General features: G+C 35.9%; 1 protein-coding gene across 2 annotated transcripts in view; it reads left to right on the forward strand.

Moving 5' to 3' along the window:
* The first annotated feature begins 3,299 nt into the window (after positions 1–3,299).
* The window catches only part of LOC140752399 (BOS complex subunit NCLN), a 217,814-nt gene continuing 203,117 nt past the window's right edge, over positions 3,300–17,996 (forward strand). Inside the window, exons 1-11 of one of the 2 annotated variants that reach the window (XM_073086679.1) lie at positions 3,300–3,633; positions 5,824–6,011; positions 7,312–7,498; positions 7,662–7,792; positions 8,392–8,604; positions 8,997–9,218; positions 9,829–9,996; positions 10,458–10,551; positions 11,470–11,599; positions 12,441–12,904; positions 12,939–15,015. In XM_073086679.1, the coding sequence (XP_072942780.1) occupies positions 3,459–3,633; positions 5,824–6,011; positions 7,312–7,498; positions 7,662–7,792; positions 8,392–8,604; positions 8,997–9,218; positions 9,829–9,996; positions 10,458–10,551; positions 11,470–11,599; positions 12,441–12,582 (1,650 nt within the window). In that variant the 5' untranslated portion in view covers positions 3,300–3,458 and the 3' untranslated portion in view covers positions 12,583–12,904; positions 12,939–15,015. Of the gene's footprint in view, positions 3,634–5,823; positions 6,012–7,311; positions 7,499–7,661; positions 7,793–8,391; positions 8,605–8,996; positions 9,219–9,828; positions 9,997–10,457; positions 10,552–11,469; positions 11,600–12,440; positions 15,016–17,996 lie in introns of both variants that reach the window. The other variant, XM_073086678.1, reaches the window with a different exon arrangement.

Below are 17,996 nucleotides of genomic sequence, written 5' to 3' on the forward strand. Positions count from 1 at the left end.
GTGAGGCAGATAAAAAGACTTGATTACTTACTTATTGTTACGTTTACTCAGTCTACTAAAGCAAACGGAACAGATTAATGGATTGAGTAAACGTAACGTAAAATTGTGGGATGTTTTAAAACTCATGGTAAGGGTACAGCTTGAAGGATTATAATACTCGTATATAAGATGTCATTGAATTAGTCTAAATTGTGGGCGTAACTTAGGCCACAATTTAATTAATATAATTTGGGTTATGTTTTATAGTTAAAATAGTTGTTATTTTTTTAAAGGGGACAACCCTAACTTCAAATGAAAGCTGTCGTACTGTTTTCTGAACACAGAGACCTACATATTTCACGAAACTGGAACATTTCAAACGTGCGTCATTTGAGTCTCGGTCGAGATATTTTTATGCGTTTTATCTCAATCCGCACTCGCGTCATGCAATTCATTAATGTGTTGGTATTAATATTTTAGACATAAGTGTCATTAAAGGTGGTAGAACCCTTTACGGTTCGACTCCGGCGGCACCACCGCCACACCTATTTCTACCTAATAACAGCAGTGTTAGGCGCTGCTGTGTTCCGGTTTGAAGGGTGTGGTAAGGGAGACAGACTTTTCGGAGGCGTTCCAGCTTAGTCCTCAGGGGTAGCGGCGCATCTGTGGCCGACCTCAGATAGGAATATCTAATCCTATCTGGGGTTGATTACAAATGTCCTTGGGCGGCAGTAGCCACTTACCATCAGGTGGACTGCATGCTCGTCTGCTACACCTAGATTATAAAAAAAAAAATATATATGATATCATTAAATAAATTTCTACTTTTACTGTGTAATACTTTACTGTACATGTAAGTAAGATAAATCTTGTTATGAAAATTAAAGTTTGTTATTTTTACCATTCTACAACTTTAATTTTGTGTAGTGTGATTTTTTTCACTTTTTTTCTTTTTTTTAAATAAAGGGGTAGCGGACGAGCATGCAGTCTACCGGATGGTAAATCAAATCAAATCAAATCAAATCAAATTCGTTTATTATATATTATATGTTTATTATATAGTAAGTGGCCATCCACGGATAACTAGGTTAGGTTTTTCACAACAAATGTAGATGTAATTTCATACAAGTTGCACATGCACCGCAATAAACACCGCTGATAACAATTATGTCTATGGCTGACAATAAATGAATAATACAAAAAAGTGATAGCTAGTGATAGTGAAACCTTCAAAAGGTACCCGGTGCTGTGGGAGCGACGCAGGGTTATGTGGGATTCTTACCGCACTAAAACCCTCCCGGTGGTCGTGCTCGGTGTTGCGTAGAGGGCAACAGGAGTCCTCTTAGCGCGTCGCCCCGTCGGTCTCCGCCCAGGTGAACTTGGCGCTCGCCACACGGTCTGGTGCGTACGACGGTATGCGACCACACACACCGCCGTCCTTCCCGGGACCGCTGGCCGCTGGCAAGTTCGAGCTCCCACTTTTGCCGCCCGCAACCCCGGAAGCCCCCTTTTAGTCGCCTCTTACGAGAGGCAGGGGATACCGTAGCCCTATTCTGGTCCCGGAACTACAGGGAAAACACCTTAAACTACCTAAACTTAAAGTAACTTAAAGTATCTTTGACCTATAGTTAAACAATAAAAAGAAAGTAGGACATTTCAAACCCACGTCACTTGTGACCTCTCAATTATTTTTAGTTTTTACGTTCCCATTTAAATTCAATAAGTATTCATCCACGTATCAGCTTTGAGTTTTAAAGATTTGGACATGGAAGCTAGAGGTGAGCTTAAAATATGTTTACATTGTCAACAAGTACTATTTAAAAATATTTTAACGTTCGTTTATTAATCATTTAGCAGTGATTGGGTTAGCGATTCGTCACCCTGTCGTTCCATCGGATTCAGGTGGTCTTGGAACATGGTTGTGTCGGGAGTTATCGTTGTTGGATGGGGCGGGGGGCCACGGCCAAGTCATCACTGTGACGATTACCTCGACGAAAAGGCTCAGCTGGAGGTATGCCTCGCGTGGAATACGCAACACAGGCTAAGGTCCCGATACTGACCGTGGTTCGTACCATGATTTAAATTGTCAGGTTGTAGCAGGTGCTGTGATCCTTCTTTGAAGCTGGCCAAGTTGCGAAAGAAGAGGGCTATAGAGGATGATGCTTCTCTTGAGGGACCACAGAGAAGAATCGGCCGACGTTGCCACGCCGCAAATGTAGTGTTAACTCTTCTCGTGATCCGGCACCGAGCGTCCAAAGAAACTCTATTGTTTTAGTGATTAAGATTCTGGCATACACCTTCCGTACTTTCGGATGGGACGGAATTCATATTCATAATTATTTCATGATTTCTGCGCATTAAGAAAAACTAAAATCTATCTCTACGAGTTGTGTTTATTTTCGTTTAATACAAAATTATATTTTTTTTAGTTATAATTATGGGCTGTCTTTGTTTGACCCGAATAGGACTACGGTATCCTCTGCCTGTTGTAAGAGACGACTAAAAGGGAGCTTCTGGGGTCGCGGATGGCAAGAGTGAGAGCTCGAACCGCCCGGTAAGCGACCGCGGGAAGGGCAGCGGTATGTGCGGGCGTGTATCGTCGTACAATCTAGATGGTTTGGCGAGTTTTATACTTACCAGGGTAGAGCCCGACGAGGCAAGATGCTTGTAGGACTCCGGTTGTTTTCCTTTGGAGATTCCGGAGTCCTCAACGCAGCATCGAGGACGGTCACCGGAGGGTTTTAGTGCGGTAACAATCTCACGGTATCATGTGTCGGTCCCACGGCACCAGGTACCTTTTGAAGGTTTCCCCCTCGTTAATAAAAAAAGGCTATACCTACCTAGGTGGCGATGGTTTATAACTATTAATTTATTGTAATTAACGATAACGTTAAGTGTATGCCTAAAAAGTAATAATATAAAAGCAGGGCATGTAATTCTTGCATTCCAACATGGCCTGAGGAAAATAGATACATTACAAATTAGATAATTACATAAGGAAAGAAAGTTTGCCTTTAAAAATATGAAATGTATATGATTTGTACCTCATTGTAATAATAAATCCAATAAAATTAAAACATCGATTCGCATCGTGCATTAGTGTAGAACCAAAACGCAAGGGAGCGGTTTTTTTTTTCAGACTTAGAATTTCTTGCCAGAAAAGAAGTAGTATATTATGTTAAAAATAAATCGAATTATGACATTAATGCATGTTAAATATTTTTGTACCGGAATTACAATTATTCTTAATTTTAAATCGAATGCAATGTTATATTCATAATGAAGCATAATGTTAACAAAAACATAGACAAAATGGTTGTGTCAAGTCACGCAAAGTTAATGCAAACGTCAAGTCGTTGACCGAGTTCTGATACTCCTGATTCCGATATCACACGTAGGGTTTCACTAATAGGATAGTGTTATGAATAATTGATTTTTTGTGTTAATTACATTAGAGATACCATCTGTTGTTTGTTAAAATGTGGCTCGACCAGGCGGACGGTTTCGCGGAGATATTTAAGGGTTATTTACCGTATTATTTGCTTGTGGTTTTTCCGATTTTCATTATAATCTCGCCCGTTAACCCTGTGGCTGCTTCTCATGAGTTCTCTGTGTACCGAATGCAGCAATACGATCTCCACACTGTTCCACATGGTAAGTATAAATAATTATCCTTTGTCTCATTTATGAATTGATAAAAATAAAAATCGATTATTGTTTGAGGTTATGGTCACGGTTGGTTGGGGCCTTCTTTGGAGTTTTTTCTGTAATTGTTGAAAGAAGGCGATTCATTTCACGTATATATACCGCTAGAACTTAAATTTGTATTTTTTGTATCATTCCTTCTGAAGATTGCTCTTCAAATTGATATTTAGTACCTAGATTGTTAAGCCCTTAAATAAAGACTAATAACTTAATATTGTTTTTTATAACTCCCCAATATTGAGATTTGATCTGCAGTACATAAGCACAGTAAAAGTTATTGTTATTTTTAAATAGCTAACATCCATTGCTGTCGAGCAGCAGCTTTTGCTGTTTTTGTACTGGTTGACGAAATGTTAATTGTTATTTCTTAAAATTTTGTGTAAAGTAGTAAATGTTAACTCTTGAGAGAACCTGCATACCTGAGTGTTATTTAAAAATATAGTGTGTGAATCATATCAATTGGCACTTGACAAGCTTGGTGCACTGGATTAAACCACTCTCACTCTGAGAGTTTTTTTTCGTATATAATATAAGGAGTAGTAGATGAGCATGCAGTCCACCTGATGGTATGGACATCAACCCCAGATAGTATTAGATATTCCCACCCGATGTCGGGCACACATGTGCCGCTACCCCGGACAAAGATGGAACGCATCGGAAAAGTATGTTTCCCTTACCACACCCTTTAAATCAGAACACAGCAATATTTAACACTGCTATGCCTCCAGAGTCGAAACACAAAGGGTTCTACCACCTTCAACACGTGCATAGCCTACATTTAAAAAAAAAACATGCTGTGTACACTCACAGCACACACTGTATCGTGGGTGCTATGGACACACAGAGACAAATCATCAAGTCCTCAATTTGTCAAGTAAACAGTGACATTATTAAGTAGGTTATTTAAACATCCATAACATGTAATCCAAACTTATCTTTGAATTTCAGAAAGTAGGCCATGAAATATTCTAGTAAAATTCTTATTTTAAGCTATAGTTTCACTTACTGTATTCTTATTTGATAATCATATAACTTTTATTTAAAAATATGATTTATTATTGATTTTGTAGAAAGTTTTGTTTCTTCAGAAATTGTGTAACTGTAGGTATATAAGTGTAGACATATGAAATTAATTCCACACCCATCTTAGCCAAACACAGCAGTACTTAATACTGCCATTATAAGGAAGAAACATTGTAGCGTTGATACCTCAACAGTCAAACCATAAAGTATTCTACCACCTTCAATTCCAAGTATCATCATCATCAACCCAATACTGTCCCACTGTTAGGCACGGGTCTCCTCTCACAATGAGAAGGATTAGGCCATAGCCCACCGCGCTGGCCAAGTGCGTATTGGTAGACTTCACATACACGTGAGATTTTTTTTAATTAATCTCTCAGGTATGCAGGTTTCTTCACGATGTTTTCGTTCACTGTTTAGCAAGTGATAATTAATTTCTAATATGCATATAACTTCGAAAAATCAGAGGTGCGTGCTTCGGGTTTGAACGGCGGACCCCTCAAACAAGAGAGCGGAGTTTCTTAACCACTAGGCTATCACTGCAATTCCAATCACGTAACCTTTAAGAACTTATTATAAAACATGATATGAGATACAACGATGATAATGTAAATTACTTTTCAGTAGTTTTCAGCCATGAGACACTAAACATTCATAACATACAATTTAATTGCGTATATGAGGCTGCTAGAACCAGAGTGGCCTAACTGCATTTTAATAATATTTGACCTATCTGTATTTTCCGCGTAAAATTGCTAGTCCGCTTTGAATAAAGAAATGAATCGCGTTGCCATAAAAAATTGTATGACTACACCTCCTCGCAACATCTTCAGAGCGGACTATACACTTTTACTTTATTCCATATTGTAAATCGTTTTTTGTAGTTAGGCTACTCTGGTTCTAACAGCCTCATATATACAGGGTGAATTTTTCAAACGGGCCTTCAGGGCCAAATGCGAAACTATAAGGATTAGCGAAAAATGCAGTTTTAATTTTTATCAAAATCGGCCTCGTAAGTCCTTTCAGTATTTTTCGCTAATCCTTATGGTTTCGGATTTGGCCCTGAAGGCCTATTTGAAAAATTCACCCTGTATATATACAATGTGTTTATCTCAGGATGCCGTGCAGCAAGCTTCAATCTGGAGGGCCGTTCGCTCAGCTCCTGGAGCTCGTCCCGCCACTGCGTTGTCGCGAGGATCCAGGACATCTCAGTGGAACAGTTCTTGGAGATTCGGAGCAAAGCCGGAGCCCTGATTCTGGTGCTGCCCAAAAATGAAACTATGATGACTTCCGAGGAGATTCAGGTAAATCTTTTTTGAGAATCTTTTTATCTTTGCTTGTACAATTCAAATATTTCAACTAAAATAAATTATTTTGCACTTTTGTTCATGTGGTGTCATTTTTTGCAATTCATTATTATTCCACTGATAGGTTTCTCTTGAAGTGAGAGTGTTGAGGGTTTTGGTACACTGGTCAAGTGTAAATTGATAGATTTCTAACACCTTTAATTATAGATTTTTGGAAATTTTAAAGATATAATATTAACATAACATTACTTTTGACGACTATAGCCACAAACCATGGATTGAAATATAGGCATCTATGGATAACAGCACAAATGTATATCCAAATTTATTTAAATACACAGTTAGTTTATATTAATAATAAAATATGAAGGAATTATTCATATTTGTAATATTAGATGAAAATAACGAAAATTGTTATTGTTCAGAAAAGTAAACCTTTATCTTATCTATGATTACACTGAAAGTCATACAACAGGTGAATTGTTACAATATTGTTTACATTGTATATTTGCACTAAATAAGAGAACAATATCACTACAAAATGGATGTAACGTTATATTAATATGTGAGTTAGATTATCTTAACTTCAATTTTTTTTTGTAATCAGCACTTCAAATTCTTTATGTAACAAATATTATTTGTTCTTATTCATTTACGAGGTATTAAATTAATTATTAATATTTGATAAATACAAATATCTCGGGCTATGACGGCATTGTCATTAAAGTGATTAACAGAGCATCGAAAGCAATAAAATATCTTTACAAACAAATTAAGAAAAGTGATTATACAGCGTTATTAAAAAAATTCCTTGAAACAAATTTCTGGTCCTCAACGGTTATGATAAAATGGTAATTGGATATTTTAAATATGTATAAAAAAATAAGTTCACAATACTATCAATTGAATTTTAGAAGGGCAACGAATGGAATGAACGAACAAACTTCAAATTCGCTTTATTTTATATCAGGCCATCAGATGGTAAGTGGTCTCCGCCGCCCAAGGATAAGTAACTGATTCCATATAAGACAGAGGTTCTTCTATTTGAAGGCAAACATAGACGTGATGCTATTTAAGTCAGCTGGCATTGATACTCTTCTACTAAAAGGCAAGAACTACTTCATCCTACAAACAGGTGTGGCAGTGCTACCTACCAGGTCAAACTACATTAGTTTTACCGCCTTTTAAAAGGTCTCAAACACCAAAATACAAAAGAGAATGTTTGAATGTGAGGTGAATTAAGTCATATGGTGACATGAAAGAATGCTCACAGCTAATAAATTAATTCATTTTCTAGCATATGCAACTTCTGGAGACAGCGATGGCGCAACAGGAGATCAACATACCAGTCTACTTCGCTCAGTGGCTCCCGGAGTTTGAGGACATCCTCAAAGACCTGCAGCACAGCTTTATTACTGATGAGAAGTCAGCCACTGCCCTGCAAGCTATGATGAAAACCGTGTCGTCGAATGGATACCAGATTTGTAAGCATCTTTGATGTAAAGGACATATGAAATTTATTTCGTATCCACCTATGGGACATCATAGAAATTGTCAATTAAGTTTATATTTTTTTCTTAGTAGTCTTATTCATTACTTCGTCATTCATTAATTTTATACCAGTAGTAAAATAAAAGTTATTTGCAGCGGTGTCTGCCACCAGCCCACAGAAGATGGACTCAAAGCCTGTGACAATTCACGGGAAGCTTGTGGGGCGCTTCGGCACCACTCAAACTATTGTTATTGCTGCCCATTACGATTCATTCGCTATGATCCCTGTAAGTATTTATATGAGGCTTCTTGGTTAAATCGCATCATTATTAAATCCTAATTTAACAATATATTGTTCTTCGATGTCAGTTATAATATTGTGTCGTCTCCCCGCTACTAATCAAGAGATGGCTCCACGGGTATTCTGAATCACGTTATCGAAGTTTTCTCATTATTTTGCATATATACTAGGTCCGAACTGTAACTGACTGAGTACGGCCACTACTCGGGCATGATCACCTTGCTCGGCAGGAGATCTCCCTTTGTTAAATATAAAATTATATAAACATGAAAGAAAAGCATAAGATGAAATGTGAAAAAAATAAAAGTAAAATATGTACTATAAACTAAGTAGGGCTTTAATTCCATTTGCGGTTCATCATAGTTCATAGAGACAGCCATAGATTAGTAAAGATTACTCATTCCTAACAAGAAAATGTAACCAGTTTTGACAATTGTAAACTTGTTGCATAAAAAAGTTTTGCCACGTCTCATTTCAAGGCGGCGAAGTATCTTTACTTATCAAAAGACAGCATTAAGTTATCATCAGATTGACTGAATATTATTTTTCCCGAACATCAATAAAAATATTTAAATTATATCACAGGAATTGGCCACCGGGGCAGATTCGAACGCGTCAGGCGCTGTAGCGATCCTGGAGCTCGCGAGGATCTTCTCCCGTCTCTATTCAAGTGCTGCTGTTAGAGGGGGACCGACGATTGTGTTCGTGCTGACGTCTGTCGGCCACTCGCTGAACTACTTCTCCGCTAAGAAGTGGCTGGAAGAGCAGTTGGATTCCACTGATACTACATTGCTACAAGTAAGTTATTTATTTCTTTTTAATTTTTGCTTAACATTTTTTTAAATGAGATATGTTAAAGTCTGAAATTAAAATCTATTAGAAAATTATAGAGGTACCCTTTTCTGTGTCTCTAACTAATTTAATGTCTAATGTCTTAAAGACTATTTGTGAATATCTATTATATATACCTATTTTTTATATTAAACAAATTATAAAAATAAATACAAAACAATGGAAACAAATTAAAAGACTTATTTGACAACATGAAAAATCTTACATTCATAGTCTGGCTTCAATACTGAAGTCTAAGAAAAAAATATATACCAATCAAGCAACCAATATTCAATACCTACTTAGTGGTCTCTGTAGATGTTTCCTCTTTATATTTCACAAATGATTTATCTCCCCAGGACGTAGCGTTCGCGATGTGCCTCGACTCGATCTCCTCCGGTCCGCTCACGATGCACGTGTCGAAGCCGCCGAAGCCCGGCACCGCGGCGCACTCGGTCCGCGGGCGACTCCGCTCCCCGCTCACACACAAGAAGATCAACTTAGCGGACGAGGCGCTCGCCTGGCAGCACGAGCGGTTCAGCATCCGCCGCATGCCCGCCTTCACGCTCAGCTCGCTGCAGGTATTTTTTTTTATAATACAGGAGTAGCAGACGAGCATGCAGTCCGCCTGATGGTAAGTGGCTACTGCCGCCCATGGACATCTGTAATCAACCCCAGATAGGATTAGATATTCCTACCTGAGGTCGGCCACAGATGCGCCGCTACCCCTGAGGACTAAGCTGGAACGCCTCGGAACAGTCTGTCTCCCTTACCACACCTAGGTGTGTGCCTAGCCTGGGGAGACGGGGGGGACAGCTGGGCGAGGTACTGCACAGCATCAATCTGGCTACGCCTGCTTGGGCAGACAAGATACTACAAAATGATCAATGCAACGGGGAGGTTGGGGATTGTATTTATTAACGATATAGCATCCTAAGGATGGGCGTGTTCACGGCCAGTTCACTGCGGGTGCATGGCTAGCTCAATGGAGGTAGGAGAGGAAGGGGAGTGGGGGAAAATGGCTTCAGTATTATTGTATTCATTTTTGCTCTCTATGCGAGTTCCTTTCCATATCAGAGAGCTAGGGGGACGCTAGTTCCTTTGTCGAAGTGCCTACAGTACACAAACACCCCTAAAAGGACTTATTATAATATTATTTTAATAATTTTAATTTTTTTATATTATTTTCAGAGTCACAAGGACCCATCCCGTATCACAGTACTGGATGCACCATCGGAGTCCTCCTTGAAGAATCTGGTGACCAACATTGGTACTATTGCCAGGGCGCTCGCTTCGCATATATACAACCTCACAGATGAAGAAAATGATGAGGACTCGTTACTGTATGATGATGCGCTGGTAAGACTGTTACAATGTTGTCATGAATAGCAAAGTTTGTTTAATTTGCCTTGTAAGTTCGTACTTCGTATGTAAGAACTTAATTTTAAACTGGTTACGCTCAACCCAATGAGCTGAAATTTCGAACACGTTTAGTTTGGATCACAATGCATGCTTGTTAGTGACGTCATCCCAAATCCAATATGGCCAAGATATAGAATACGATAGAATACGCACCAAGATGGCCTGTCAATTATTTCTATGCTATGATATCGGTATCAATAGAAAGAGTTTTCTTAGAAGAATACGATAAAGAAAATTTCGTTACTTTAATAACTTTTTTTATACAATTAGCGAAACCAGTGGCAAAAAAAGTGTTAGAAAAATTATTAGTGATTAAGATTTCTGTAATAAATAGATGTTCGCCTGCAAACAAAATTTTTATTACTGTTCGGTTTTTCATTTATTCATTTTCCTTTCAGGGTGTAGACGAGTTGGCAGTGAAAAACTGGTACTACTACTTGGCGTCGCAGTCGAGATCGCCACAAGTGGTAACTACATCATCGCCTAATGCGGGTAAGAATTGTTCATAGATTATGTCATAATGAAAAACCGAGTATAGTTATAATCATCATCATCATCAACCCTTTACTGTCCCACTGCTGGGCACGGGTCTCGTCTCAGGATGGGAAGTATTAGGCCATAGTCCACCGCGCTGGCCAAGTGCGTATTGGTAGACTTCACATACCTTTGAGATATTTCTTTTTATAAATCTCGCAGTTACATATGCAGGTTTACTCGCGATGTTTTCCTTCACCGTTTTGCAAATGATAATGAATTTCTAATACACACATAACCTTAAAAAATCAGAGGTGTGTGCCTTTTGAACCTCGGAGCCTTCAATCGAGAGGCTGCCAATTTAAAAAATAAATTAGTTATGTTATTAATATTGATTCTACTCATTTTTTACTTAGCAAAGTTATAAGTTTGACAATTTCTAGTAGGCAGAAATCGTCTAATTTCGATCTTAGGAAAAAAAAGTGTTGGCAATATTCATTATTTATCACGACCTGTCAATTTTTATGCTCTCATAATATTTTTTGTTGTCATCACATTATTTTTCTTCCTCATCGTGATATTTTTCCGTGCTCATCATGTTCTATTTATTTCTTATCATGATATTTTCTGTTATCATCATGGTCTAGTTCTTCTCGTCATGTTCTATTTCTTTCTCATCTCATGATATTTTCCTGCTATCATCACGAACTTTTTCTTTCACATCACGATTTTTTTTCTGTTCTCATCACGTTGGTTTTTCTTTATCATTATGATATTTTTTCTTTCTCATCACGTTCTTTTTCTTCATCATCATGTCCTGTCTGTTCTCATCACGAACTTCTTTTTCTCATCATGACCTTTCTGTTCTCATCATGTTCATTCTCTTTCTCATCACGTCGTATCCGTTCTGTTCTCATCACGTTCTGTTACTCCCAGGTGTGACAGGTGCGCTGGAGCGCGCGATGTCCCGCTACATGGAGATGTCGGTGAGCGCGCACGCGGTGGACAAGCGCGAGCCGGAGTACGCGCTCTACTCGCCCACTAGGGCCATGCTCAACATATACAGGTGACAAACTGACATTATTAACTGACTCGTTTTTTTAAACATAGTGGCAGTAGACAAGCCTGCAGTGCACCTGATAGTAAGTGGATACTGCCGCCTATGAACATTAGGAATTTATTTATTTACTAAAGATAATAAATAAATAAATTCCTAACGTAACTACACTTATATAAACTACGTAATTCAACGTAATATACACTTTTATAAATTACATTGCAAAAGTTAGATAAATAAGATAATTTGAAGGCGACACCACCGCCACACCTATTTCTGCCTCATAACAGTAGTGTTAAGCGCCGTTGTGTTCCGTTCTGAAGGGTGTGGTAACGGAGACATACTTTTCTGAAGCGTTCCAGCTTAGTCCTCAGGGGTAGCGGCGAATCTGTGGCCGACCGCAAGTAGGAATATCAAATCTTATCTGGGGTTGATTACAGATGTCCATGGGCGACAGTAGCCACTTACCATGAGAATAAAAAGATAAAGAAGAAAAAAGATGAAGATAAAAAGATGACGTCATTACCGACGGATGTTTGAGATTATTGACACCAGATTATCAGACTTTTTTTAATAATATGCATTGTTTTGCAAAAATGTAGTTAAACTAGCAGTCCCTAACCATAAAGTTTTCAATAAACAAAAACTTCTATCCCATTTACCGTATCGTGGCAGACACAATAACATATTTATATATCTGTAGATTGTACAAGATGCTATAATACGTATGTTACGCTTATTTAAAACAATATAAATCTTTCTATCGTATTCATTTTAATTTTGTTATCTTTTTTCGAAAAATCTGCATATAAGTATAATATTTTGACCAACCCTCATGTATTGTTCTCAGTGTAAAACCAGCGATCTTCGAGCTGGTGCTAACAGCCGCTATTGTGGCGTACCTCGCGCTGGTGTACGGCGCACTGCAGCTGTTCCCTACATTCTACAAACACTACGCCGGCTTCGTGGCGAACAAACACAAGGAGCAGTAGTCCTAAATACAAGGGACACTTCCACCCCAAGGTACAAGGGAAATTATTCCTTTCTATGCTAATGTCATTGATCTATGCTCAGGTACTAGTGCTAAGGTACAAGACATTCGCCAATTCCACCCCAAGGTACAAGGGATATTCGTTTTTTGTCTACCCTAATGTCATTGGCCTTTTACCTATGCTCAGGTATAAAGTATATTAGACTTTTATCCGTGCTCAGGTACAAAGTATTAGGCATTTATCCTTGCATTCGCATGCTAAGATGCAAGGGAAATTAATTATTTGTCTATATTAATGTCATTGGCCTTTTACCTGTGCTCAGGTACAAGGTATATTAGGCTATTACCCGTGCTTAGGTACAAAGTGTTAGGCATTTATCCTTGTCTAGGTACAATGTACATTAGCCTTACTGTAATGCAAGGTACAAGATAAATCAACAACTTTAGCAAATTCCAAAGTACGTAAGGTATACTAAATGTCAGCCTTTTAAAGTTACATAACAAATTCAATTGTACAAGGGATATCCGCATTTTACTAGTACAAGGTACAAGGTACATTGACAATTTGACTAATGCCAATGTACAAATATTATCCACTTAACTTTTCTTAACGTACATAAAACATTACCACATAAAATAATTATGGATGATAAAAAGAATTACTCTCTTAATTATATCAAGGTACGTGGCGTGTACCTCGAATTATGCTGACGTACAAGTAACATTGGCCACTTCCACTTATATGAAACTTTACGAAGACATCTATCCTCATTATTCAGATGTCTATCTAACCTGGAATCGAACCCAGGAGCCTTTGTTAAGCTTTTTAATAAAATAGAGTTTCTATCCGTCGTTCGTGATAGCGTAGATAGAAGGTAGATTTTTGGTAGTAGGAGTTACGTGTACATTTCTTAATTCTCTTGTAGATTTAACGCAAGTTTCGAAGCTCCTGAGTCTATCAATTTCAATTGTAAATCAACCTTTTATTATAAAGATTAATAAATTGTATTATTATTGATTAATTTGTGTGGAGCTTTGTCTTGAAATTTTATTGCAAGTTGTCGGCGCGTTTCACTTAAATGTCAAGATAAAAATACAGTAGAATTGAGAGCCTTCTGCTTTTTTGAAGTCAGTTAATAAAAGACAGTAAATATAATAGTATTCCACTCACTATTTATTTCTTTTATATTTCGGGGTAAGTAATAAAAATAATTAATTTAGACAAATGTGTAATGACCATAAATGAAACATTCATTTTTTTGTATTTCAAAATTCTAAAAACACATTGTTGATGTTTACTCACTGATATATGCTACAATTTAAGTCTTCAGGAGTGCCAGCACATATGTAATCAATCGGCTTCAGATAGAAAATGTTCTATATAGAGTTACAGATGTCCATGGGCGGTAATCACTTACAATCATGTGAAGTATGTACTCATTTGCTAATGAAATTATAAAAAACTAGCTGACCCGGCAAACTTTGTACCGCCTCAAAATCCTTTATCAAATATATTTCATATAAAATATAGCCTATGTTACTCGTGGATAATGTAGCTTTCGAATGGTGAAAGATTTTTTAAAAGCGGCCAAGTAGTTTTTGAGCCTATTCATTACAACCAAACAAACAAACGAAGTTTTCCTCTTTATAATATTAGTATAGATAACATGAATGATTGCAATTGATATTTTCGGGGGTTGTAGTGCTAAGGAGATAGCATTCTAAACTTACTATTAGAAAGAGAGCAATAATTTAAAATTACTTTTGTATCTTTTCTAAAAGTATTGATGTAGTTTATAGAGTAGCTTGTTCGCGTGAAAAATGTTAAATATAAATGACTCTTTCTTGATTGTATGGAATATTGTATGAAGAAAGGTACGAAGCATAATTACGTATAATTTTTAAAATAAAGATTTCGTCAAATTTAAAAAAGTTATATGTTTTGTAAAATAAAAAAAAGTCTTGAAAATCTATAGAATGAATTCTTATTATTCTTGTTAGATTTTTCTCAACAGTAATAATAAATTCTATTTTTAATTATAAGTGTTGAACAACGTAGATTAATAAGGAAGTACAGTCAGCTATATCAAACAATGTTTAGATTATTATTTTAATGGTGGGGAGAGGTTGCTAGGTTTTTTCGCTAGAGGCGCTGTCCGTGCATCCCCTGGACAATCTATTATGAGTTAACAGAAAAATACAGATTTCTTGTATGTGGATCTCCAGGTATTATAAACTTTTTTTAGTAATAATACGCACTGTCTAAAAATCCTTGTGACACACGGTCAAACGGACAGACAGTGGAGGCTTAGCAACAGGTTCCGCTTTTACTCTTTGGTAACGATACCCTAAAGCCAAGTCGTAAGTCAACCAAATTTGATATTGCAGAAACACTGTTAGGGTGTAATTAAAATACATATTATATTATGGGTATGTCATCTATAAAAATCTCGCACCGCACTCCCCATAAAGTCTTGGGTCCCAAAAATGTATTGGGTTGTATCGGGATGTTGACCGCACTGAAGTTTGTACTCATTAAGGAGGTGTTACTTCTATTCTTTTCATTATGCTATGCTTAAAAGTATTTAAATATTTTAATATTAATTTAAATATTTTAAATTAGTATTTTGATAATTAATAAATTGTCTATAATTTGTTTTGTATTAATGAACACTTTTGAAATATAATTATATCGACATTTTAGTTTGTTGAAAATAAAATGCTGTAAGTTATTACTAGGTTCAGTCAGTAACACAGTAATGTAATACTCAAAATAGAATATTCGATTTTTACATTAGAGGAACGTTCTGATGAGGGAGGTGGGTATATGGTATACAGACGAAAATTTATCAAAAAAAAACCTTTTATACACTCATAGTCCCGCAATAATATTCCCGGTGTCGTGGGTGCTATGAACAAACAAAAAGACATATATACACAAACTTCCAGACCCACAACAGATATCTAAATTCATCATTCAGATATCTGCCTAACCAGGAATCGAACCCGGAACCCTTTGCTCGTCAGACCGGTTTGTGTGACCGCTCCGCCCGGTTTGTCATTATTATAGACATTTTCCAAAAAGCATAGCATATGAAATAGAATAGGAACTTTTGTTTCTTTTCATAATGTTAAGGTGAACGGATTGTGAATTTTATTTATTACGTTAATACATTTAATTTAATATTCTCACGTTGCTTAGTATTATAATTGTTTGAGGGGATATTTCGAAGTTATCTTTTCTATCTTTCAAATATTTTTCTTCAAATATGTAATAACTATAATATATACCATTTAGACTTGCAATGCAAACCCATATAAATAAATATAAGTTATAAGCAAAAAATATATATATGATAATATAGTATTGTGAAATAAATTCAATATTATTCTCTGCGCTCATGGCCTTCAGCAAATAATTATTTGCAAGATGGTAGAACCCTTTGTGGTTCGACGTCGGAGGCACTACCGCTACACCTATTTCTGCCTAATTATAGCAATGTAACGCTGCTATTCTGTTTTTAAAGGATGTGGAGACATAGACATTCAGATTTAACGAATACCTCGGATAAGTATGTCTCTCTTACCACATCGTTCAAACCAGAACACAGCAGCGCTTAACGCTACTGTTATTAAGCAGAAATAGGTGCGGCGGTGGTTTCTCTAGGATAGAACTACCAATGGTTCTACCACCTTTCAATTTATATTCATTTATATAACTTTATTTTCTATATTCAACCGGTCAATTTAAACACACATAATCTTTATAAAATAATATATTATGTTCGCCGTCCTAGCTTAAAGTTCCTTAAATGCAGTGAATACAAAATAAAATATAATTTTAATTAATTATAATAAATATCAATATATTAAAATGGAATGTTTGCTTGAGTTTAATGTAAGTATGAGTGTTCTGTCGGTATAGTTTTCGAAAATAAATATTAATTTTGGAAAAGGAGAAATTTCGAAATTCTGTTATATTTAAATAGTAAGTTGCTGATAGTATTTGGGTATATCAAACTAGTTTCTGTAGTTCACCAAATAATAATATGAGAAATCGAATGTAAAATAATAGATCTAGTTATTTAACCAAGATATATGATATTATAAATGTCTAGATTGCTAACAAGATATAGGAAAATTTAGATTTTTTTTATTTCAAAATCCACCATTTTTACTATTCAATAATTTTGCAAATAATGCAAGTATTGCACGCTGATTGGTTGAATTTGGCTTTTCATATCTATCTATTTGACTGATGCATATGTCTAGTATTACATGTCTATTCTTTGCGTTATAAAAATATGTTAAAAAATAATACGTTTTTTATTATTTTTTAAATCCCACAATAATCTAAGAATCGTACTCACACGCACGTAACAGTGTAGGCATACGCGCGTTTACTACGCACACATCAACGAAAATCAAACTGTTTTTCAAATGGTTTTGATAAGTCAGAATATACATTTTTTTCTCATGTTTTTGTTTCGTCACAATATACATAATCTAGACATATATAACATCTTTAGTATTCAACTAGTCTATTTTTCTAAATAGTCAATTATCGACAGGTTATATGCCAAAATACATAGTCATTTCTTACAAATCTATTCACTAATCATAACTTACTGTTGTTGAATATCACCACTCGTTGTGTCGCACCATATAAGTCAAATATAAGTCAAACTTAAAACTTAAGTGTATGCTTCACAGTAAGAAGGATGTAGCCTTATGATGTTTTTAAGTAAATTGCAGAAATACTAATATAAAGTATTTGTCATGGGTTTTCATGCGATAAATATATAAAAAATAATGTGTGTACTTCTGTACGCATGTAAGAAGTTATACTTCTTTGGCTTATTTATAAAAAGAGTGTGTGTATATGTACAGCCACGTGAAGTAAATCTATTTAAAACCAAAAAAAACTACTAAAATGATACTCTAAGTGTTGTTCGTATCATATTCCTAAATATAAAATGTTCTTCAAAACTTGCATAAACTAGCCAACTTAATTGTGTCGATTTATATCTGTCGTCTATGTAGATCACTCAAAATTTTTCGCACACACCCCAAGAAGTATAACTTAAAAAAGAAAAAGACAAAATATTACAAATAAGTTGTTTAAAAAATCAATCTAACCTAACAATTGTAGTTATATCAATTACTCTTTGAAAATATTGGCAATTGAAATTTTCTTTATGAAAAGCTGTAATCTTCATATTATATACTCGTAGATAATTATTAGCTACGTAGACCAGATTATGTTGTATTTAAAAATTACATGCATGAATTTGAAAAATCTAGGATATCTTTGTGTGGTAAAAATTAATTTCAAATAAGCATTTGCTAGTTAATTAAGGATTATGGTATATGTATAAGTTTTACGATATGTATTATTTAAAATATGATCATATA

This window comes from Epargyreus clarus, unplaced genomic scaffold (assembly GCF_041222505.1).
Source record: "Epargyreus clarus isolate Ecla_fem2 unplaced genomic scaffold, WU_Ecla_fem_2.2 ptg000024l, whole genome shotgun sequence".
Taxonomy (NCBI): Eukaryota; Metazoa; Arthropoda; class Insecta; order Lepidoptera; family Hesperiidae; genus Epargyreus; species Epargyreus clarus.